The sequence below is a fragment of the Neltuma alba genome, unplaced genomic scaffold, assembly GCF_004799145.2.
Source record: "Neltuma alba isolate B1F8T4 unplaced genomic scaffold, ASM479914v2 tig00012734_pilon, whole genome shotgun sequence".
Lineage (NCBI taxonomy): Eukaryota > Viridiplantae > Streptophyta > Magnoliopsida > Fabales > Fabaceae > Neltuma > Neltuma alba.
Genome location: NW_021637154.1, coordinates 88,148 through 111,350, shown reverse-complemented (window position 1 = coordinate 111,350; position 23,203 = coordinate 88,148). Strand labels below are relative to the sequence as shown.

Here is a 23,203-nt window from a genome sequence, read left to right as displayed (position 1 = left end):
TATTCACCAATAAACATTTTCTTCACTTTTTTTTTTTTTTTTGGTTACATGAGGGGCGGAATCGAACCCGCACATTACCAACACACGCACACACTAGGTGCCATTCCGCCTAGAGGCGGTTGGCAACATTTTCTTCACTTTACTCAACATTATCTAGGTGCTTCAAAAGTAAATGAAGTCTCACTTTTTGTCAGCACTTCATTTGGCGTCCATCATCCTGCTACTATGTACTATAAAGTAAATCTCACGATCCCTTTTTGATACTCTTACGCTTTTTAATATAAAATCTGTTTAATTTGATTAAATTAAAAAAGTTATGTAAGTTAGTTAATTATAAAAAATATAACATGTTTTTTCTGAAACACCATAATTATTTTTTTTAATATCTCCCCTCCTTACTTACTTGATTATGATTGAGAGAGTATCTATAGGAGTAATTTAAAAAAATGATAAACATGAAAAATAGGTCTTATATTTAGGATCAAAATTAACTTAATAATTAGGTTTTATATTAAGGACCGGAGGAGTACAATAATTTCATAACAAAATTGCATAACATAATCAGATACAATAATATTGATAAAAAAATCAGTAGAATACTGGTATTAAATATAAATTAAGGGTTAATATTCAATTTTGTCTAGAAGTTTTTTGGGATCAATATTGCGCTAGAAATGTTAAAAATATTAGGAAACGACAGCCGGCTAACCCAGTTGCAAAACAAAAACAAATTGCCCCAGAAAGGATCATCACAGACAATTCTCCGTCAAATAAAAATCTTTGAATTTTTGGTGAGGCCGGCAACTGATATTTTCTATGTCTTTAATGAGACGAAAACAACACTCCAAGGTCATGTTTCAAAATTTATATCATTCATTAAATTATATGAAATTTTGATAGGACTTCATAATATAAGAGTATATGAATTGTGACTAGAGATTGAATAAAATTTATTATTTTCTTAAAATTTTATGAACATAATTTTTATTGTGAAGCTTAGTTTAGTTTGCCGTGGAAGAACAAAGGCAGACTCAAGAAAGGTCTTTATTATTCTTTAGAAGTTACTTGTTTTAATCAAATGATTGAGAGCCTTGGTTGTTAAAAAATTTGCTAGATGATTACCTTCGAATGCTTTCAACAAAATAACCAAAGGTGTGAAAATAATATTCCAATAGGCTGTAAATTAGAAACAATTATTAATATCAAGGGAAAATTGCAAATAAAGACCCTCCAATATATAAAATAACTATTAGGGACCCTGAATTTGGAAAATAGTTTTAAAAGACCCGGTCCCAAATTGCAAATATAAAATGATGGTGGAATGTCCAAAATGCCCTTCTGTTTTTTTTCTCCTTCTTCCTCTCCAGATCTTCTTCCCGACCTTTCCTCCTCCTTTTCCTCTCTCTCTTCGTTCTCTCTTTCCTCTCCAAATTTCCTTCCATCTCCTCACTCCTTCCTAAAGTATATGGAACTCACAATGTCATTCGGTAATCCTCTCTTCATTGTCATCCCCCGTCACTTTCTTCTTATCTTGCTTAGCTGCTCTTTCGTCGACAATGAAGCATCTTCCATCATTCTCTCTGTTGCTGTGGAAGGAGAGGAGAGTCGAGGAGTTTGAGGGAGAGTGACAGTCATTTGCAATTTGGGGAGTTTGAAGGAGAGTGACAGTCATTTACAATACTTGTAATGTTTGTTTCCAATGTGTGCGATGATTGCTTGGTGCTGAGACAACACCCAACAAATTTGGATTCAGCTTGTATTCATAATTGAAAATAACAAGTTTGATAAGTTGTTGAAAATAATAAGTTGACAAGTTCTAATATCCACTTTACGACAAGTTCAGTAATGCAAATAACAAGTTTAGCAAGGCAAATAACAACTTCTGATAAGCAATTCATAGAAATTCGAGTTTCTGTGTTAAAATGATAGCATTTTCAAATTTCTTTAGCAAATGACAAGTTTTGATACACAATTTATGACAAGTTAAGCAAGGCGAATGACAAGTTTAGTAAGACGAATGACAACTTCTGATAAGCAGTTCATATAAATCTGAGTTTTTGTGTGAAAACGACAGGTTCCCATTAGGTTTTCATACTTTTTTTTGTTAAAATGACCGAATTTCCACATTGATTTATAAAATGACAGGTTCACAATAGAAAACGACAAGTTCCCATAAGATTTTCATATACTTTCATACTTTTTTTGCTGGAATTACAGTTTGTACATTTCTGACAGCAACCACTTCTGATAAACACGGAATGACAAGTTCACAATGAAAAATGCCAAGTATGGCAAATGACAATTTCCCATAACGTTTTCATACATTTTCATACTTTTTCTACTGGAATTACAATTTGCACATTTCTGATAGCACCCACTTTTGATAAACACGAAATGACAAGTTCATAATGGAAAATGACTAGTTAAGTATGGCAAATGAAAAGTTCCCATAACGTTTTCATACATTTTCATACTTTTTGCTGGGATTACAATTTGCACATTGCTGATAACAACCATTTTGATAAACAGTAAATGACAAGTCCACAATAGCGAATGACAAGTTAAGTATGTAAAATGACAGGTTCCCATAACGTTTCCATACAATTGTAAATTTCTCTGTTAAAATAACAATGTGCAGATTTTTGACAGCAAACACTTCTGATAAACAGTAAATTACAAGTCTATAATAGTGAATGACAAGTTAAGTATGTAAAATAAGAAGTTCCCATCACGTTTTCATACAATGGTAAATTTCTCTGCTGAAATAACAGTGCAGATTTCTGACAGCAACCACTTCTGATTAACATATTTCATCATCAACTTCACCTCTCATTTCCTCCTAATGTATAAAATTATAGCACCAGAACTCTCATAAGCCCCTCAAGAAGCATGCTCATATCAACACCAATGGCAAATGCACTATGATGATCATATCCACTCACAAGTGCATCCTCAACCATGAGATCCCAAATGTAAATTGTCATATCATATGAATAAGAAATCATCAAATTCTACATATAAGGTGATAACTTTATTTGTTTAGCACTGTATTTAGGGCTCGTTTGTTCCTCACATCCCACACCTTGATCGATTGATCCACCGAAATACAACATCATACTTAATTTCCACAATTTAGAGCTTGTTTGCAATTATTAGAAGTAGATGCTGTAAAAAATGTGCAAATTGTAATTCCAGCAGAAAAAGTATGAAAATGTATGAAAACGTTATGGGAACTTGTCATTTGCCATTCTTAACTTAGCATTTTTCATTGTGAACTTGTCATTTCGTATTTATCAGAAGTGGTTGCTATAAAAAATGTACAAACTGTAATTCCAGCAAAAAAAAGTATGAAAAAGTATGAAAATCTTATGGGAACTTGTCATTTTCTATTGTGAACCTGTCATTTCATAAATCAATGTGGAAATTCGGTCATTTTAACAGAAAAAGTATGAAAACCTAATGGGAACCTGTTATTTTCACACAAAAACTCAGATTTCTATTAATTGCTTATCAGAAGTTGTCATTCGCCTTACTAAACTTGTCATTCGCCTTGCTTAACTTGTCATAAATTGTGTATCAGAACTTTTCATCTGCTAAAAAAATCTGAAAATGCTATCATTTTAACACAGAAACTCAAATTTCTATGAATTGCTTATCAGAAGTTGTTATTTGCCTTGCTAAACTTGTTATTTGCATTACTGAACGTGTCGTGAAATGGGTATCAGAACTTGTCAACTTGTTATTTTCAATTATGAACACAAGCTGAAAATCAAAATAGAAATGAAGAATAAAAATCCAGATTTGTTGGGTGTTGTCTCAGCACCAAGTAATCATCGCACACATTGGAAGCAAACATTACAAGCATTGTAAATGACTGTCACTCTCCTTCAAACTCCCCAAATTGCAAATGAATGTCACTCTCCCTCAAACTCCTCGACTCTCCTCTCCTTCCACAGCAACAGAGAGAATGATGAAAGATGCTTCATTGTCGACGAAAGAGCAGCTAAGCAAGATAAGAAGAAAGTGATGGGGATGACAATGAAGAGAGGATTATCGAAGGACATTGTGAGTTCCATATACTTTGGGAAGGAGTGAGGAGATGGAAGGAAATTTGGAGAGGAAAGAGAGAACGAAGAGAGAGAGGAAAAGGAGGAGGAAAGGTCGGAATGAAGATTTGGAGAGGAAGAAGGAGAAAAAAACATAAGGGCATTTTAGACATTTCACCATCATTTCATATTTACAATTTGGGACCGGATCCTTTGAAGCTATTTTTCAAATTCAGGGTCCCTAATAGTTATTTTATATATTGGAGGGTCTTTATTTGTAATTTTTCTTAATATCAATATATGAGATGATTTATCTGAAGAGGTATATTTTTGTAGACAAACAAGTCAATTTTATTAATTGAAAAAACAAATTACAATATTATTTTATACATAATACTGTTTAACAATTTTTAAGAAATTTTAACTTTAAAATAGTTAGTATATTTATTTTACGTTTATGAGATAATTGTTATGTGTCTGTTAAATTTAACAATTATTTTATCCTTTTTAAATTTAATACTCCTCCGGTCTTTAATATAAGACCCAATTATTGAGTTGGTTTTAGCTCTAAATATAAGACCCATTTATTATATTTATCAGTTTTCTCTAAATTACCTCTGTAGATACTCCCTCAACCATAATTAAGTAAAAGAGGGAGAGGAGGCATTAAGAAAGATGATTATAGTGTTTTAGGAAAAATGTGTCATATTTCTTATAACTAATTAACTTACTTAACTTTCTTAATCTAATCAAATTAGTTAAATGGGTTTTATATTAAGGATAAAAGGAGTATTTCTATTGGCCTCTTCAATCTTTTTCGCGAGACTAACGTAATTAATCCAATTCGTGATCATAACTTCAAGCATTATCATACGGTGCTTGCCTTTTGCCACACACTGAGTGGAAAAAAATATTTAAAACAAAGCACAATATTTTTTCCTTGTAGAACGGTTTTTTGTTATTGAGAAAACAACAGGAAAAAACTCGTTAATAATGTGCTATTATTACATATAGTTTTGAAAAAAAAATTATAAAAATTGTTCTTGAGAAAAAAAAAAAACAGAACATCTCTTTGATCTTTTGTTAATTTATTTCTATAAAATTAGAGAATATGTGGAGAAACATTTTTTTTATAAATACAAAAATTATCCTTTCTCCTTTCGTTTGATTGCTTTATATATATATATATATATATATATATATTAAAATAATGATTCAAACAGATTTTTTTAATTTTTAATTTTCAAAACCGGGTCTGAAAAACTTGTTCTAAACTTTGAAAAAAGAGAATAAGATCAAACTGAATTTCGGAAGACTATGTAAAGACAAGAACAAAGGATTAATACATTTATTTTATATAAAGCCTGGCCGATTACCTTGTTCGCCGGGGCGAGCTTAAAAAAGTTGAAACACTTCAATTAATGCCAGGACGGCTTGTCGTAAAAACAAATGGACCTTTCGTAGGAACATCGGAAGTGTCAGATGAGTCAAAAGTTCCAACCAATAACAATTAACAAACGAAATATAAGAAAACAAAAGCTACAAGTTCACACATGCACATCACTTTTCTAATTTCTATCTCACCTTTATATTTTTGGGGGAAAAAATTTAAAAAATATCTTCCAAGTTTTAAAATCTCAAATCAGAAATAATTTTAAAAATTTGTTGTCATTTGTTTTTTAAATATTGTGAATTATTATTAAAATATAGTAAATAAGATTAATTAAAAATTTTAAAATTCAAAGATATTTTTTTTCCTGAAAAATTCTCTCTATTTTTGCCCTCTTTTTCTTTGGTTTCATAGCCTTTTCATCATATCTCAGAGACTTATATATATTATGCTTCATCATATAAGTTATATATTTAGGTGTTATAAATTAACCCACTTATTAAGAAAAATCGATAAAAACTTTATTTTTATTTAACTTTTTTTTAATTTTTTTCCCTAAGTTTATGTGAAGTGTTTTTGTTTCAAAGATTTGAATTATATTTTATATTAGAGACACTGATTATTATTATTATAATTATTATCCTATACGTACACGAAGCATCCGTCTACACGTCTACTTATAAAAAATAATAATAATAATGTAATTTACATTAAAGTCAATATATTGAAGAGCATGCGCATTCTTAAGAATTAATATTGTTTTTTAAGATATTTTTCTGAATATAATGTTAACCACTTCTTTTGTTTTTGGAGAAATATAGACTTAAGAATTAAGATTGTGAAACGCATGTATGTTTCATATTAAATTTTCGGTGAATCACGTTTCTTGTAATAATTTATCAATAAATTTGTTTTATATAAATTTTTATGTTTTGGATAGGATATATCCGCATAAGTTGAAAATGAATAATTGTTGGCCAAAAAACAGTTGAAAATGAATCAAATAAAAAAAAAAAGGAAGAACATTTTTTTTTTGGCCTTACATCAGCCATTCTTGACGTTTAAACTAATTTATTTTTAATACATTAATCTAGCATTTACTCATCAGACTCGATTGATTATAAATGCTTTTCTAACCTTGTTATTATTGCTTCTTCCTTCTAAACTCAATCTTGTCTAAGAGCCGCCAACCAAACCAAGCATGGTAATTACTCATCTGTGCTAATTTTTTATTTTGACTTAAAAAGAAAGCTATATATGTACCTGCATATATTGCATCCAATTCTTAATATAAAACCTACATAATTAACTTATAAATACCAAAAAAAATAGATAACTTAATTATTTGTGATAAATATGTATTTTTAAATAATATTTTTTAATTATGTGTATTAGAATTACAGTTTAATTGAAGCCTCTCAGCTGGCAAAAAAAAAAATGAAGCCTCTTAGTATCTACAATTAATATGGATTCTTTAAAAAAATTTATAAATATAAAAAATAATTAATTTTATATTTAGAATTAAATTTAATTTCTTATCTACCTCTATGTTTATTTAGGACGAGAGCTCATATTTATTTCCCAAAAAATTTAGTATATATTGAAGCAGAGACCAAGACCACCAAGTCCACTCAATTCCACCAACAATGGCCTTCAATGCACCTTCCCTATCACTTCTTGTGCTGGCACTATGCATAGGAAGGAGCACTCTGCTGCTGGCACCACCACCAGCATTACAGTGTGGCCCCAACCAAGACTTATCAAATGGCCTTCACCTCAACAAGCTACTCTGCTCTCCCCTTCCTTCACCATCACCACCAACGTCCCTAGCCACATACACCTTGCCGGCGCCGTCAGCCGCTACCTCCGCCTCATCCTCACCGAGCATCACCGTCCTCTTGTCCCTCCCTCCGCAGTTAATTTCTCAACCCACACCCTTCCCTTACAATCCCTCATTATCACCGTCGCTGAACCCGCCGCTCCACTCCACCACGGCGTTGATGAGTCCTATTCTCTCACAATCCCTGCAACCGGACCCGCCAATCTCACTGCCGCGACGCCGTGGGGCGCCATCCGAGGCCTGGAGACGTTCTCGCAGCTCGTATGGGGAAATCCGACGCGCGTGGCGGCGGAAGTGTACGTCTGGGATGCGCCGATTTTCGCTCACAGAGGCGTTATGCTGGATACGTCGAGGAATTACTTTCCGGTGGAGGATATTCTGAGGATGATTTCGGCGATGAGTATGAACAAGATGAACGTGTTTCACTGGCACATTACGGACTCGCATTCTTTTCCATTGGTGGTGCCTTCGGAACCAGATTTGGCCGATAAGGGGTCGTATGGCTCCGATATGCAGTATTCTCCGGCCGATGTTGGAAGGATTGTTCGATTTGGGCTTGATCATGGGGTTAGAGTTCTGCCTGAAATTGACTCACCTGGTTAGTATATCTAATTTGACGGGGTGCCCCCAATTTTTTTTTAATCATTTTTTACCCGGATCAGTGCCCACCCGACATCCATGCCTAACACTGAAAGTTGGACCGATAAATGTGGTAGTTTTGGGATCAGTGATCAGTGGTTTAATGGTCTGCGCACAATCATAGTTGAATTGGATTAAATTAATTAAAACATAAAAATATTTATACATAATAATAATATTTAAATAAAAAGGATATTAGTTTACAAATAAATAGATATCTTTGTATGAGGTCTTTCTAAACCATTGTTTATCCCAGTAAAACGGAGAAACATTAAGGGGGGGGGGGGGGGAAGGCTATGAGATTATGTACTGAGTGTCCGAGTCAGCTTATCCCTTTGTTTGCCCACCAAGTATGTAATCATCCTTTGTTAAAATCTGTACGATGAAATAAAAAATAGAAGAATTTGGTTTTGTCTGTATGTAAATATATAGTATGATCATGTTCTAATTGAAACTGTAAAGCTTTGACTTTGTGACAGGCCATAACCGCAGATCTAGTTATTTGGATGCAACTAATTGGGCTGATCTCTCCTACAACCTCGGGATCGGCCGAATATTACTCATTAAAAACTTCACTGAGTAAGAACAGAAAAATATGATTGAGATCCCCCAAAACCACCAAAAAGAAGTGGCTGCTTGAAACAATTAGTTGTTCTATACTTCTCTTAGGACATGAATGTTTAGAACCTTTGGATAAGTAACGTTTTCTGTTGGCATTCCAAAAGTATGCCGTTTTCCCCACATCAGCATAATTCAGCTTTATCAAACGGAAGTTTTGAAGATTGAGACCGGTCATATCTTGTGTTTGACGTGTTTAACATTCGCATCTAACAGTTCGAATTATATTTTCTGAGTTGATGTGTTATTGTGAGTAGCGTTACTGGAGAGTCGGGCAGGGGAGTGCCCATTTTTTTAAGTTCGAAGGTGCACACAGAATGATGAGGACTAATAAATTATTCTACTCATAAGACCTTTTGATTATTAGTTAATTAACACTTCTTGTTTAATATTCTAGTTTGAAGTTTACAACTTGGGGTCTGATACTTTGAAATAACCTCTATTCTAATATAAAAGCATGCCCTTTTCACATAAGTCAGTGATGTTACTAGGCATCATGATCCATAAGGCTCGTGTGCTTGAAAAACAAATCCCAATGTATTTGATGTTTCTTTGACACCTGTGTATAGACATTTTATATTTTGGATGTATCATATTTGGGTCAGTATCCATCGAGGCAATGATGGTTACTGTTCAAAAGAAAATGTGAATTGACAGGCTGAACAGGATCTGTATCTATCGGCTCTCATTTAATGTCAATGTTCATAAATTTCAGATTACCATGATTACTGATTTAAAGAACCTCTGAATGGACAGGGCACACAGGATCTTGGGCATTGGCATATCCAGATATTGTAACATGTGCCAACATGTTCTGGATGCCGCCGGGTGGTGATGCACTTGCTGCAGAACCTGGAACAGGACATTTAAATCCGTTAAATCCTAGGACCTACACTGTACTTAAGAATGTCATAAAGCATGTTACTTCATTATTTCCAGAACCATTCTATCATGGCGGTGCTGATGAGGTCATCCCAGCTTGCTGGAAAACTGATCCCACAATTCAAGCGTTCCTAGCCAACAATGGAACCTTCAACCAACTTCTTGAGGCATTCATCAATTCTACTCTCCCTTATATCTTATCCCTCAACCGAACTGTGGTCTATTGGGAAGATGTTTTCCTATCCGACCGAGTTCATGTTCCATCCACAATGCTTCCTAAAGAAAATGTGATTCTACAGACATGGAACAACGGACACGACAACACAAAGCGTCTTGTTTCTTCTGGATACCGAACCATTGTTTCGTCTGCAGATTTCTATTATCTGGACTGTGGACATGGGGATTTTGTTGGGAATGATTCCCGGTATATTATTCAAAGTGGAGATCAAGGGCATGGAGGGTCCTGGTGTGGGCCCTTCAAGACCTGGCAACTTATCTATAATTATGATATCACGTATGGTTTAAGTGAAGATGAGGCAAAGCTGGTTCTTGGTGGAGAAGTGGCATTGTGGTCTGAACAAGCAGATCAAACTGTTTTGGATTCGAGAGTTTGGCCGAGAACATCGGCGATGGCTGAGTCGTTGTGGTCCGGCAACAGAGATAAGAAGGGTATGAGGAGATATGGAGAGGCCACAGATAGATTGAATGAGTGGAGATACAGAATGGTAAGAAGAGGTATAGGGGCGGAGCCAATTCAGCCCCTGTGGTGTGTTAGAAACCCTGGCATGTGTTACTATGCATGATGGACTGATAAACACTAACTGAAATAGGTGTCGCGATAATTCACAGATTCAAAAACTTCTTTTGATATTTTATTGCTTCCTTACTCAGCCAATGGGCAATCTACATCTCTTGCTCATTCATTCCTCTATGAAAATGATGGATATTGCCAGTTATACTTGTTTTAGATGTGACTGAGTCTTATTCAAGTCATTGTTTATGTTCTTTCAAGAATTATTTTAATCGATTGTTTTGTATTAGGACAAGAACTCTGTTTCAGATATTGAAAGATGGTGTCTGTGTCATTATCGATTCGATATTTCTTAAGTTTTCTTTTGTATCACATGTGTCCAATAAAGTATGAATTATATATTTGATTGTCCCAATGAAAATATGAGTGAGTTTCAGCAGAACAAATATTTGATTCTCCAAAATCTGTATATGACACTATTGAGCATTACTTCTCCATCACAATGACGGCCAATGTTTATCCTATTTCGTCTGTCAAATGGAGTTCTTATATAAGTTTTTTGGTCAAAGATGTTATACTTATGGAATTGTGTATTTTGAAGGATTGTTACAAGAGTAAGTTGGTCCCTCGTGAACATGAGTGATCCTCGTAGTTTTTGAATATTACCAATAATAACATAGTTTAGTGGCATGAAAACTTTTTTTTCGTAATTTAAATGACAATTAACGCGTTGAGTCATGCCTACCCTTGAAATAAAAAGAAATTTGTCAACAATTCAGACAAACGAACATAAAAAGGGGGAGGCGAAAGATGAAGCCGGATCCAATTGAATCTGGCTTAGACATAGATCCGTCTTATTCTTACCTACCTCTGGTCATAAAGTGGGATTTTTGGCCCAGAAAGTCATTCAATGGGCCTTCCCATCCCACCCGTGAAATTCTTTTATTGTTATGTGCTTTCCAGCCAAGGTTCAAAGGTTTGAATCCCTGTTGGGATAGGTATTCACATTTAGTACCCGATAGTGTTTTGAATATGATTACCTCTAATAGGAAGATACTTATGCTTTAGCAAAAAAAAATTCTTAAGAGGTGCACACGTTATGTTAGACAGTATTTTAAATAGGATTGTATAAAAAGAGAATATCTGTGTCTAGCCCAAAAAACAAAATTCCACTTCATGAGTTTTTTTTTTCCCCTGTTTTTTTTTTGCCAATGCACCTCACATGAGTTAGAGAAATAAAATAGGGAGAATTGCTATGAAGTCTCAAATAAAGAACATAGTTATTAAAAAGTTTCCGTAATAATAGAACAGCTTTTAATGACAAGTTTTAAATAATAAATAAAAACTATTCACTTGTTATTAAGACTTGTTGGTAATTGTTTTTTTTATCGGATCCTCATTGTAACTATCCGATTGCCACATTATGAATATAAAATAAAACAAATTTAGAACTATAGTAATTGGTGAATGGGGTTTTAATTTTCAACTACCGAACGAAAATTAAATGAGTTGGTCTATTTAATTCACAAAACCTGTGTTTTGAGAGGTCACTGGCATGCAAGTCATCAATTAAAGCTTGAATCACTACTATCTATATCTGACCGCTTACACCCCTCAACATACCCAAATTTCTTTATGGTTTCTTTTAGTGTGTGGCAAGCAACGCAATACAGACAATGCTGAATATGATGATGAGGATATATCACTCTCCAAACGGCGCCTATCACTCCAAAACTCCATTACTTCTCACTTAAGACTCTTCTTTGATTGTTTCTTTCTCTGTCTAGCTATATATAAACCCCTCCACTATATGGAAAAATGATTCAAAGAAATCATCGCTTCTTTGTTTTGTTGTTAAAACCATGAATCTTTCTGTGTATGTGGTTTTTCTGGTTCTGCTGCTAGCTGCTTCATCATCTTCTAGTGATGCTGCAATGACGTGTGACCAAGCGACTGGGTATCTGAAGCCATGCCACGAGTACTTGACCGGGCCGAGTGGAGCGAAGCCGCCGGCGGCGTGTTGTGACGGAGCCAAAGCGCTAGCTCTGGTATCGGCAGCGTCGACCCCGGAAGATAGGAAGACTGCTTGTGAATGCATCAAGGCTGCTGCTCAAACCACGCCAATTAATGCTCAAAACGCTCACGATCTTCCTGATAACTGTGGCATCTCTCTGCCCTTTGAGATTTCTCCCGACTTGGACTGCGACAAGTAGGTTTTAATTAATTACTTCTTAGTTTGATTTGTTTCATTTCTTTCTTTCCCCTTTCACTTCAAGTATTGCTTAATATAATATAGGTTGGTTTGCAAGAAATATAATTTAAAAGATTGATTTATAAAAGCCTGGTAATGACTTAAATCGTTATAAAATTTCAACCGAAGAAGACAATTAATGATGGAATTATGTATATTGATTTAACTTCAATTCATTCAATTATGTTAAAAAAAAATATAATTTGATATATTTACAATACATTCTGGAAAAGGTAAGACATATTTACATTTTCATGTGTACATACTACATAAAATCTGAAAAAGAAGTCATATCATTTGTTGTAATTTGTAACAAAGATATATGGGTCAACCTTTTAAGGTATGGTGACAAATTTTCTGACATCTTTGAATTTACATGTGTATCGTTTGCAGGATTGGTCAGAGCCGAGCTGTGCAATGCAATATATTGAGAAGCTGAGACCTGAAAGCCATATATGTAGAAGGTTATCACTATATGTAGAGATACCTATACTATAGATGAATAAAATAATAATAAAAAGTTGGAACTTACATGGTTTCTTACTTCCGTTTTTTCATATTTTGGTCGACACATGCCTTGGCGGATTTAGTCAAAGAAGTATCAAAATTTATACATAATAATTATAATATAACACATTCAAACTTTAAAAATTGATCAACGACAATTTAAGTCTAATAGAAGAGACTAATATTAAATTCCTGCTAAAAGAAATCTTAGTATTTATATTTATTGTATGACAGTGCCTCAAATATAACACTCTTCAACAACATGCCTGTGCTTATTTTTCTAAAAAAAGTTATAATAGATTTACAAAATGCATTTATGACACCCAAATTAAAGAAACGTGAGGAAATATTACATCCCAAATATATATAATAAGCTTGTTTCATCCGATTTTGGTTACTTTGGCTATCAATTGTAAAAATATTAAGAGACATTTTTCCCTTTAAATGTTCACTGGAGAGCACCTGGCATCTTAAACTTCTAACAATTAAAGTTATGAAAACGTTTTTTTTTTTTAATCAACAAATCTGTTTTGAGATCTAAATACTAAAAATGCAAACAATATAAAAAGCCTCAAAATCACAACTCTTTATCTTCGGTTCATCTTGACGTAAATGAGTTTTCAAGATGAATGATCATGGGCAACTAGGGTTTCTTCCAGGTCCACCAAAAGAGAAGTAGTTGCCCCAGTCATTAGATTGGCCAGTTTGGACGTTGTAACAGTTGGGTTGGTCAACACGAGTGCGAATATTATTAGGAGGCACAGTTTGGTTGTTGCCATTAACAACCTTAATATTCCAGAAAAAGCAAGCTTTGCCATAACCTTCTTGAGGAAAATGACCACTTCCCATTTGTGTTGTAGTGTGTTGTCCATTTGATCCTAAGTTTAATACTTCACCTCCCCATCCTACTGTTGTTGCGCTCTCAGACAGAAGTGGGAACAGAGAAGCTGGCCAGTATCCCACAACTTCATTAGGCCCATATTGCAGCAACCAGTTTCCATTCTTTTGATCCTGCTCATCATTTTCAAAATCCTTATTTTCATAAAAAAAAAAGAAGAACAATACATCATTGGTTAAGACCATGACATTGCTTTTGACAAAATTTAAAAATAAATAAATAAATGACATTGCTATATGCATAGGGATGTACTTCCTCCTGTTCTAAATATATGAACTAGTTAATGGTTTACTCTAGTTCTAAATATTATACTTCAATTCATTTTATTTTTTAAATTTATAATTTTCTCTCAAACTATCCATATTCTATGCACATATTAAGGGGGTTTCCAAGGAGAGATAATTTCAATGCAAATAATTAAAGAGAATGTTTAAGAAAAAATCAATGTACATTTTTTTCGGCATAGCTAATTTAACTAATTTCTTTAATTTTTGTGAAGGATCGTAAAAAGTATGTTGGAATGATGAATCTACTTGGTCTTAACTCGAGGATTTATACATGGGGTCTTTTTCACGAATATATTTGTTCTTTTCCACAAAATTGTTACAAATCTGTAATTGATGTCGGAATTTTTCCTTTTTTTTTTGACATTAAATCAAGTCAGCTCGATTTCGCAAAAGCTTAACAAAACAGAATCAGTATACCTTCCAGACAAGGATGGTGATAGCATGTTGGGATTTGCTATCTCCATAGGCAGACAAGGGCTTTACGGCAGCTCCCACGACTACTCGATGATTCACTTGAATAAAGCCAGAGCAAAGAAGATCATAACACCCACTGGCATTTTCACCTGAACCACCCTATCAAATGTAAAGTAATGTCAAGAAATATTTACCAAATGATGAAGAGAGTGCCTTGAATAAGAAATCACTAGAAAGTGAACTCACCCTCCAAAATGTAAAAAATCTGGTGTTATTATCTCCATACAGCCGGGGATTGACCTGATTTACGATATTTCGAAACAACAGAATGACTTGAAATGTTTGCTTGATGTGAATTTCTCCCCCGATCCTGTGATGTGAATTTCTATTCTTACATATCTTCTTAATTAATTTTTTTAAATAAATTAAAGAATATATACCTGCCAACCAGCTTGAATGCTATTATAACCTTTACCAATGTTATCGTTTAGAATTGAGATCTAAGAGTCACTAAATTCATTGTGCTCTTGAACATGGGGATTCCAAACGTTCATAGTTGCCATGCCCCCATAATATTTATCTCCTTTTACATAAACTGCAGCAAACTGGATGATCCAAATTTGTCAAAGAAACAAGAAAAGTACATTATATGAGTAAACCCAAAAATAATTTCAGAAACATGGTTATATAAATATAATGATAAAGGTGCTTCTCTTTGGAATGAAACTAACGCTTTCAATATTTTGAAAAAAACCTGAGATGCACAGACGCAACAGAATACCTGGTGTTTGGTTTGAGTTTCAAATGATCCACATCGAGGGCTGTTCTTGAGATTCTTTTTTCCAAATTGTTGGACAGATTTCGCCCTCAATATGTCTTCCTTTCTTATTCTTCTTATGGGAATGGTTTCTTCTGGGCAACTTCCACTCTGTTGCCATAATTGAGCAACTGGTTGTGATTTTGCAGACACTTCACTTTTCTCAAGCATACTTTTTTCAGGATGAAAACTTGGTGTCATCTTCAATAGAATGAAATAATAAATTAACTTCAGAATTGTGTGCAAAGAGAAAACTAAAATAAAGATGGGGTTTGTTTAATTTTACCTGAATTTTGTGATTTTTGAGCTTTGAGTCAGTAAAAGCTGGTTGATTTGAAATATGAACACAATCGATTATATCTCCATCGGGGCTCTGACTTCTATAATTAATACCAAATGTTATTTCAACCAGTTATGAAAATAAAAGTATAAAACATGCAAAGTTTCATCATTATCTAAGTACACATATTCAAGAAAGAAAAACAGACATGATTAATTTGTTAAATATGTTATAATCAATAACATGATCCACCATAGCCTAATACACAAGATTAAACCAGAAATGTAATTCTTGTTCTTTCACCTATTGTTAAAGACACTGATGAGAAACAAAATTAATATTCAGATAAAGTTCAAACAAAAGTCAAGTACAGTAGTTATAAAAATCGTTTACCTTTATAGATTTAACTGCTGGTCTGTTCAACTTCTTAAAAAGCTTCTGAATCTCAAGATTCTGGTAATTAGAACTACCATCCCTGCCTTTGTCTGTTATCGCCATGGATACAGAAAACAGAAAGAAGAAGCATAACACATTCCCCACCCAAGTCTTGGCTTCTTCTGATTCTGTTGCCATTGAAGGACCTTCGTAAGAATTCTCAAATCGATATGTTTAGGATTTGAAAGGTCAGGGATTTATGAGATGTCCTCCACCATTCAAAAGTGAAGTTATTTAATTTTATGATTCGACGGGATTTAATTAACACCTTTGCAAAAATGCCTCTGGTATCATTTAAGGATACGTTATAATAATATTTAATAACCAATATCCATAATAATCAATTCCATAATCTTGCTGATCAAAGACATTACAATAATATATATGCCTCTATATGGTTTATTGATTATATTTCGTTTTTATTCTTTTCAAAACGGGACTGGTTGTTAAACTAACCGATTCAATGGTTTAAGGTTCGTTATTTCTTTTTTTTTTTTCCCCGTTTGTTCAGTTGGATGGTTGGTTTGTTTTGTTTGTTAGGCTTGTATCTTTTACCTTGCAGTCATGGGGCCGGCCTTTTCTGTTGGTTATTTTGAACCTGGTTGAATGGTTATTGAATTTGGTGGGAGTCAAATTAACGTACTTTTTATATCAAAACGTAGCATATAATTTTGTAATTAAAATGTTTATAAAGCTGAAAAAAGCTTGGCAGAAGTGTATCCTTAATCTTTTGACTTTATATAAGGCTTCATTTTGATTTCTTAATTTTATAAAATATCTTTTTATTGTTCTAACATTAATGCCATTAACAGAAAATGCTCACATTGAAATTTTAACTGTTGACAGATGTCAAGTTTAATTTTAAAAATAGTACTAATTGGCATAAAAAATCATGATTTGAGACTGATATTGTCGGATTAGAGAATTAAAAAGATAATTTTATAAAATTAAAGAATTAGACTAAAATTTTATATCAAATTAAAGGATCAAATGTATGTTTATAGTCCTCCATAATCTCAAATCTCAAATTAGACTTAAAAAAAAATGGCAGCAAATAAACTCTATAGCATCCATTAAGTAAATTTATAATCATTAATAATTAAGCGCAATACTTTTAGATTTGATAATGCCTCAATTAATCCTTGAAGGATAGGTGATATTCTTGAAGTGTTGGGACTGATTGATTATTAGGTTGGAATTTGAGGGATTGGAAGAGTTTAAATTTCAAGAATCAAATTATAATTGAGTCCACGTTACAGGAAGTAAATGATTATTTTTTCCCAAAAAAAAAAACACTAACTAAACTTATTTCAGAAAATATAATATCAAACTAATTTTTAATTTCTCACGTGCTTACCTGCGCTATACTCTTTTTTTTTTTTTATTGATTTGGAAAATCAGGTGAATCCAGAGCTGCATGGAGATAATAACACAAGGCTTTTCACATTTTGGACAGTAAGTTAAACTTGAAATTGTAGTTTCTTTGAGTCATAATCTTCAATATTGTTAATTTCACCATTTCATTTTACACTTGACTCAGGTTGATGCAGGTCAACACACTGGATGCTATAATCTTCTTTGTTCTGGCTTTATTCCAGTTAACAATGAAATAGCCCTGCGAGGCACCATAGAACCATTGTCTGTCTTTGGTGATAATAATTCCCGATATGAAATCACCATTCTCATCTGGAAGGTACCAACTTGGAAAGAATCTCTATTTCCATTCATGGGAGGGACATACGTGAGTTTCCATTTAGTGAGACAAACATCTAATTCAGACACTAATTTGTTCACTTTAGTAAAACAATATTGATTTGATCGATTTATGTTTTGATGATGAGCAGGATCCGAAGCAAGGAGATTGGTGGATGTCTTATGGGAATGATACATACGTGGGATACTGGCCAGCGCTCTGTTCTCTCGCCTCTCTGAGAGTGCAACAAAGATAATGTGGTGAGGTGAAGCTGTGAACTCACAATCTAATGGACAACGCACCACAACACAAATGGAAAGGGGCCATTTTCCTGAAGAAGGTTTTGGGAAAGCTGGCTTTTTCAAGGAAATTAGAATTGTTAATGGCAAAAATCAAGCCATCCCTCCTAATAACATTCGCACTTACACTGACCAATCCAACTGCTACAATTTCCAACTTGGTACTTCTGATAACTGGGGCAAGTACTTCTTTTTTGGTGGTCCGGGGAGAAGCCCTGGTTGCCCATGGTCTTTCCTCTTGAAAACTGATTAGATATATCAAAAGGAAAAGAAGGGGGAAAAAAAAGAAGTAACTTTACGTTGTTATTCTTGGAAGCTTTTTCACTTTTTTAGTTCTTTACTAGTAACTAATGCCTCAAGTAAGCTTATTTTTATATATGTTGAATTATATGTATCTATTATTTACCTGAGCGGAAATACATGTACTATAACCTTGTCTTTATCATCATATCCCTTGGCCATTTTAGTTTGCTTGTGTCTATTCGAAAGTCAAATCAGAGGCACAAGTTGAGAGAAACTGATTAATACTCTGTATAATTCACATCCCACGCCTAATATTCCCTCTGTGGCTTCTTCACGAATAAAGTGTAAGTCAAGCTCAAAGTGCTTGGACTTATTATGCAGAACAGGATTGGCAGCTAAGGCTACCGCGCCAGAATTGTCACACCAAATGGTGGGAGTACGAATCAGCTGATTATTTATCTCTTTTAACACAGCCATAAGTCAAAGAACATCTGTAACAGAATCTGCAACACTTCTGCAGTATTTCCTTTGGGAAAGATGAAAGCCAACCTCTGTGCCATGAAACTCAATGCCCAAGAAAAGGAGATAATTCACCCAGAACTTTTAATGAGAAGGAGGAGCTCATTTAAGAGATAAGTTGCTGTACATCGTTGTCATTGCTGCCCATAAGTCATTACAAAAAAACAGTTGATTAGCGATAGAATTTGTGACGGAAAAAAATTCCGTCGCTAATTTCGATGAAATTGTGACGGAAATTCCATCGCTAATTTTTTTGACGGATTAGCAACAGAAATTTTCCGCCACTAATATATTGACGGATTAGCGACGGAATTTCTGTTCGTCGCTAATCCATCAAAAAATCCTTAGCAACGGAATTTTTTCTGTCAGAAATTTCCGTTACTAATTTCGTCGCTAAATTGTTTGTCATGGAATTTTTATACTAATTCTGTCGCTAATTCTATTCCGTCACAATTTGTCGCTAATTGTCACTAGTTTTAAATTATAATCTTACAAAAATTTATATAATAACAATTAAGAATATAATAATTTAAAAACATTTTTAATTATAAAATAAATTGATATATTTGTGGAGTTGGTGTTAATAAAGATATCGCCATCATTCATGTCATCATTAGGTATATACTGAAAATAGAAAGATAATTTCTTAAAAATTGTTTATATTTCATTAAAATAAATTCCTCTTGATTATTAATAATAATTAAAAAATATAATAAGAATATTAATAACTTTTTTATACAAACTGATATAAGAAAGAAATAATTTTATCATATGTATAATATATTGAAATATATAATATATGATAGAAATTCAAAACCAAAAAATAAATTTATATGAGCGCAAACTAATATTGAAGTGAATTTTGAATTTCAATCATTAAACAATAAAATTTAATCATGATGTAATTAATACCCATGATATAGATTGATTTTGGTCTTCAATACAAAAACAAATGGTATATACAAAGAATTTTAAAAAAATAAATTACATAGGATATATATATAAGTAGGATAATACTATTTATCATAATCTATTCAAATCATTTAATTTTTTATATAGAATAATTTATTAAATTTTATTATAGTAGTTATTTTTTGAATAACAAGATTTTTTGACTAATTGTAAATGATTTTCTTCAAATATATAAAACACATATAGATAATATAATATAATGTAATATAATACATATATAATTAAATTGTATATCTTATCAATGTTAATTAAAAAATAAATTTTAAAAAATATTTATAAAAAATTATTTATGATTTAAAATTCAAAATTAGTGTCATTAGAAATTAAAATTATTTTAAAAATATTTTTTAAAAAATAAAAAAATTATAAAACAAATGGTAAAACAAATATTTAAAAATTATTTTGTCATTAAAATTGTTATGATTAAAATTATCATATAGTATATTTTTAGTTTTTAATAATATATATGTATATATAATTTTACATAATAAGTCAATAGGTTTATTACAGCTCAACTGGTAAAACCGCACACATGCACAGAAGAGGTCCTGGGTTTGAGCCATGGAGAAGTCAATTTGAGGAGGGACTTATATGGTGGTGACACGTGGCAGGCAAAGGTGACATGTGATGTGGCAGTAGAGGTAAGGTGGCAACGACAGGTGGAGATGGTCACCAGTGATGACGTGGCGATTGGTAGAGGTGCCACATGGCATTTTATTTTATTTTTTACAAAAATTGCATTAGCAATGGATTTGCGACGGAAATTTCTATGAAGAGCGCTAATCAAATTCTATCGCTAATCCGTTTTCGTCGCTAATCCATCATTAAATTCCATCGCTAAAAGCATGTTATTTTGTAGTGAGTTATGCCTTTTAATTTCATTTTTTAAAAAAAGTTATGCCTTTTAATGCACTTGTTTTGTCTCACTAACCTTTTTCTCACTCCACGAGTCTTGTTTTGTCTCACTAACTTTTTCTCACTCCACGAGTACTCCTTAATTACTAGGTTAATTCAAAGAACTCGACATAATCAAAAGCAATTGATATAACTAAGGGAACAATACATAAGGGGAAAAAAAACATTTGATATAACTAAGGGAACAATAAAGAATTAAAGTCGCCTTCTTATTCGCACAAAAATCTTGATTAGGAAAACAGAAAACTAGTAATACAAAGATCTGCATAATGATCTCTCTCTCTCTCTCTCTCTCTCAAAGGCAAGCAAGATTTCTTCCTGGACCACCAAAATAGAAGTAGGCTCCAAGTTCATCATTAGAAGATGCCATTTTCACATTGCAGCACTTGACATGGTCAGAGTAAGTGGCAACACCATTAGGAGGAGGCACAGATTGGTTTTTCCCGTTCACAATTGTAATGTTCCTGAAATAACTTGCTCTCCCTTGAGCTTCCCCAGCAAAATGTCCACTTCCCATTTGTGTTGTGCTGTGTTTCCCATCTTCAGATGCTAAGTTTAACACTTCACCTCCCCACAGTATCGTCGTTGCCCCATCAGAGAGGCGTCCAAACAAAGACGATGGCCAATATCCCACCACTGTATCTCTCCCATATTGCATCCACCAATCTCCATTGATTGGATCCTAAATATATCGGATGAAACATATATATCAGATTCAATTATGCATCAAACGAAGCTGAAATCCCTCTGATGTGAGAAAACAACCGTGTTATATTTCTATCAGAATGATGAGATTGATGTAATCTGATATGAAAAGAGAGTTGGGTACCTTCCAAATAAGGATGGTCATGTCAAATTGGGATTTAAGGTCGCCATAGACAGACAATGGTTGGATGGAGGCTCCCACAGCTACTCCATTGTTAAGCTGAACAAAACCAGAGCAAAGCATATCAAAACATCCTGTACTTTGACCTGAATCTGCCTGTCATTTGTCATATAAAATCAGTAAATTAGTTATATAATGATAATAACCAAGAGAATGATCTGATGAAACTACAATTTGGTTGTGAATTGACAAAGCTGAACTCACTGTCCAAAATGTAAAAAGTCTGGTGTTATTATCTCCATATGGCTGTGGATTCATCTAATTTTCCAAATTAAAAAACCAACAGAGAGAGGGAGAGAGAAACTCAGGTGAGCACATAAGAAATGAGAAGTTTATTGGTTGATGATATGTAATATATTTGGATATAATCTTTTTGGAAAGAAATTAAAGAATATATACCTGCCAGCCAGCTTGAATGCTATCGTAACCTTTACTAGTATTGCCATTTTGTATCCCAATTGAGAGTTACTAAATTCGTTATGCTTTTCAACTATGGGTTTCCAAATGTTCATGGATGCCTTGCCTCCATAATACTTATCTCCCGTCACATAAACTGTGGCAAACTAGATGTTCCAAAATCATCAAAGAAGCAATAGAACAAAAATACACTAATAAGTAAGCATAAAACTGAAGAAACTACATTAGTTTACATGTATTTACAGGAACCAGAGGTTTTTGTGTTTAAATTCAGAGATACGGGCACAGTGGCAACAGTATATGTACCTGGTGCTGAGCTTCATTTTTAAAAGATGTAAACTCAGGAATGCTCTTGTGGTTCTTCTTCCCGAATCTTTGGATAGACTCTGCTCTTAAGATGTCTTCTTCTCTTATTCTTCTTATCGGAATGGTGCCTTCTGGGCAACTTCCGCTTTGGTGCCACAACTGAGAAATTGGGTTTTGCCTTGAAGATGATGCTTCATTTTCTTCAAACATCATTCCTTCTGGATGAAAACTCGGTTTCATCTTCATAAAATGAGAGATAATTAGCTTGTGAATGAGAGAAACCTTTGGTTCGGTGAAAAAGAAAAGAAACTGGAAGCAAATTATGTTCACCTGAATTTTGTGATCCCTGAGCTTCGAATTTTGAAAAGCTGGCTGATTTAAAATATGAACGCAATCGATTATATCACCATCAGGGCTCTGATTTTGAAACACCAACGGTTAGCCCAATCAATTATAAAATATAGAATGGCAGAGAACTGTTATTTGTCAAATTGAAAATTCATTTAAAAAAAAAAAAAAGACTTGCATGTATACCTTTATAGACTTAACAGCTGGTCTGTTCAACTGGTTCATAAGCTTCTGAATTTCAAGATTCAGAACAGAACCGCCATTCTTGTCCCCGTCTGCTATCCCCATAGGTACAGAAAACAAGATGAAGCAGAATAAGACATAGTTCTTTACCCAGTAAGTATTATGATCTCCCAAGTTTGCCGCTATTGAAGTCGAGGAAATATAAAACAAGCTAAGCTAAGATAGCTCCTTTGTGAGAATTCTCAAGTCGGTGTTGGAGAATTGAAGGCTCAGAAATTTATAGGATGTCTGTGTGCGTAGTTTCTTGAATTTGAAGTTACTCTATGACTCGACCAAATTTACTTACCAAAATGAGTTTAACTACAAA

The 23,203-nt window shown here is 33.4% G+C and overlaps 4 protein-coding genes across 4 annotated transcripts; 2 read left to right on the top strand and 2 right to left on the bottom strand.

Annotated features, from left to right (window-relative positions):
• Positions 1-7,037: 7,037 nt before the first annotated feature.
• On the top strand, positions 7,038-10,567 carry LOC114730468 (beta-hexosaminidase 2). Its single transcript, XM_028917550.1, has 2 exons — positions 7,038-7,874; positions 9,290-10,567. Exons 1-2 carry the CDS (start codon positions 7,127-7,129, stop codon positions 10,216-10,218), a joined length of 1,677 nt encoding a protein of 558 aa, XP_028773383.1. The 5' UTR covers positions 7,038-7,126; the 3' UTR covers positions 10,219-10,567.
• A 1,461-nt stretch (positions 10,568-12,028) lies between these two features.
• On the top strand, positions 12,029-12,869 carry LOC114730479 (non-specific lipid-transfer protein 4.1-like). The gene is made up of 2 exons (XM_028917562.1): positions 12,029-12,375; positions 12,811-12,869. Exons 1-2 carry the CDS (start codon positions 12,029-12,031, stop codon positions 12,854-12,856), a joined length of 393 nt encoding a protein of 130 aa, XP_028773395.1. The 3' UTR covers positions 12,857-12,869.
• A 662-nt stretch (positions 12,870-13,531) lies between these two features.
• Positions 13,532-16,118, bottom strand: LOC114730478 (uncharacterized). Its single transcript, XM_028917561.1, has 6 exons — positions 16,014-16,118; positions 15,305-15,541; positions 14,964-14,992; positions 14,770-14,893; positions 14,527-14,682; positions 13,532-13,935 (listed from the first exon to the last, which is right to left on the bottom strand). Exons 1-6 carry the CDS (start codon positions 16,116-16,118, stop codon positions 13,558-13,560), a joined length of 1,029 nt encoding a protein of 342 aa, XP_028773394.1. The 3' UTR covers positions 13,532-13,557.
• A 4,873-nt stretch (positions 16,119-20,991) lies between these two features.
• LOC114730477 (uncharacterized) lies at positions 20,992-22,941 on the bottom strand. Its single transcript, XM_028917560.1, has 6 exons — positions 22,840-22,941; positions 22,636-22,722; positions 22,306-22,545; positions 22,011-22,145; positions 21,526-21,678; positions 20,992-21,378 (listed from the first exon to the last, which is right to left on the bottom strand). Exons 1-6 carry the CDS (start codon positions 22,939-22,941, stop codon positions 20,992-20,994), a joined length of 1,104 nt encoding a protein of 367 aa, XP_028773393.1.
• Between the last annotated feature and the right edge of the window lie 262 nt (positions 22,942-23,203).

What these genes read in the sequence shown, in the direction of transcription:
- LOC114730468 (XM_028917550.1), top strand. Translation starts at nt 7,127, where the DNA reads ATGCATAGGAAGGAGCACTCTGCTGCTGGCACCACCACCAGCATTACA. An exon ending in GCCTGAAATTGACTCACCTG is followed by an intron (nt 7,875 to 9,289) that starts GTTAGTATATCT and finishes CTGAATGGACAG; the next exon opens with GGCACACAGGATCTTGGGCA.
- LOC114730479 (XM_028917562.1), top strand. Translation starts at nt 12,029, where the DNA reads ATGAATCTTTCTGTGTATGTGGTTTTTCTGGTTCTGCTGCTAGCTGCT. An exon ending in CCCGACTTGGACTGCGACAA is followed by an intron (nt 12,376 to 12,810) that starts GTAGGTTTTAAT and finishes TATCGTTTGCAG; the next exon opens with GATTGGTCAGAGCCGAGCTG.
- LOC114730478 (XM_028917561.1), bottom strand. Translation starts at nt 16,118, where the DNA reads ATGGCGATAACAGACAAAGGCAGGGATGGTAGTTCTAATTACCAGAAT. An exon ending in CAGCAGTTAAATCTATAAAG is followed by an intron (nt 15,542 to 16,013) that starts GTAAACGATTTT and finishes ATTCTATTGAAG; the next exon opens with ATGACACCAAGTTTTCATCC. An exon ending in GCATTCAAGCTGGTTGGCAG is followed by an intron (nt 14,894 to 14,963) that starts GTATATATTCTT and finishes TTCACATCACAG; the next exon opens with GATCGGGGGAGAAATTCACA.
- LOC114730477 (XM_028917560.1), bottom strand. Translation starts at nt 22,941, where the DNA reads ATGGGGATAGCAGACGGGGACAAGAATGGCGGTTCTGTTCTGAATCTT. An exon ending in CAGCTGTTAAGTCTATAAAG is followed by an intron (nt 22,723 to 22,839) that starts GTATACATGCAA and finishes TTTCAAAATCAG; the next exon opens with AGCCCTGATGGTGATATAAT. An exon ending in AAAATGAAGCTCAGCACCAG is followed by an intron (nt 22,146 to 22,305) that starts GTACATATACTG and finishes TGGAACATCTAG; the next exon opens with TTTGCCACAGTTTATGTGAC.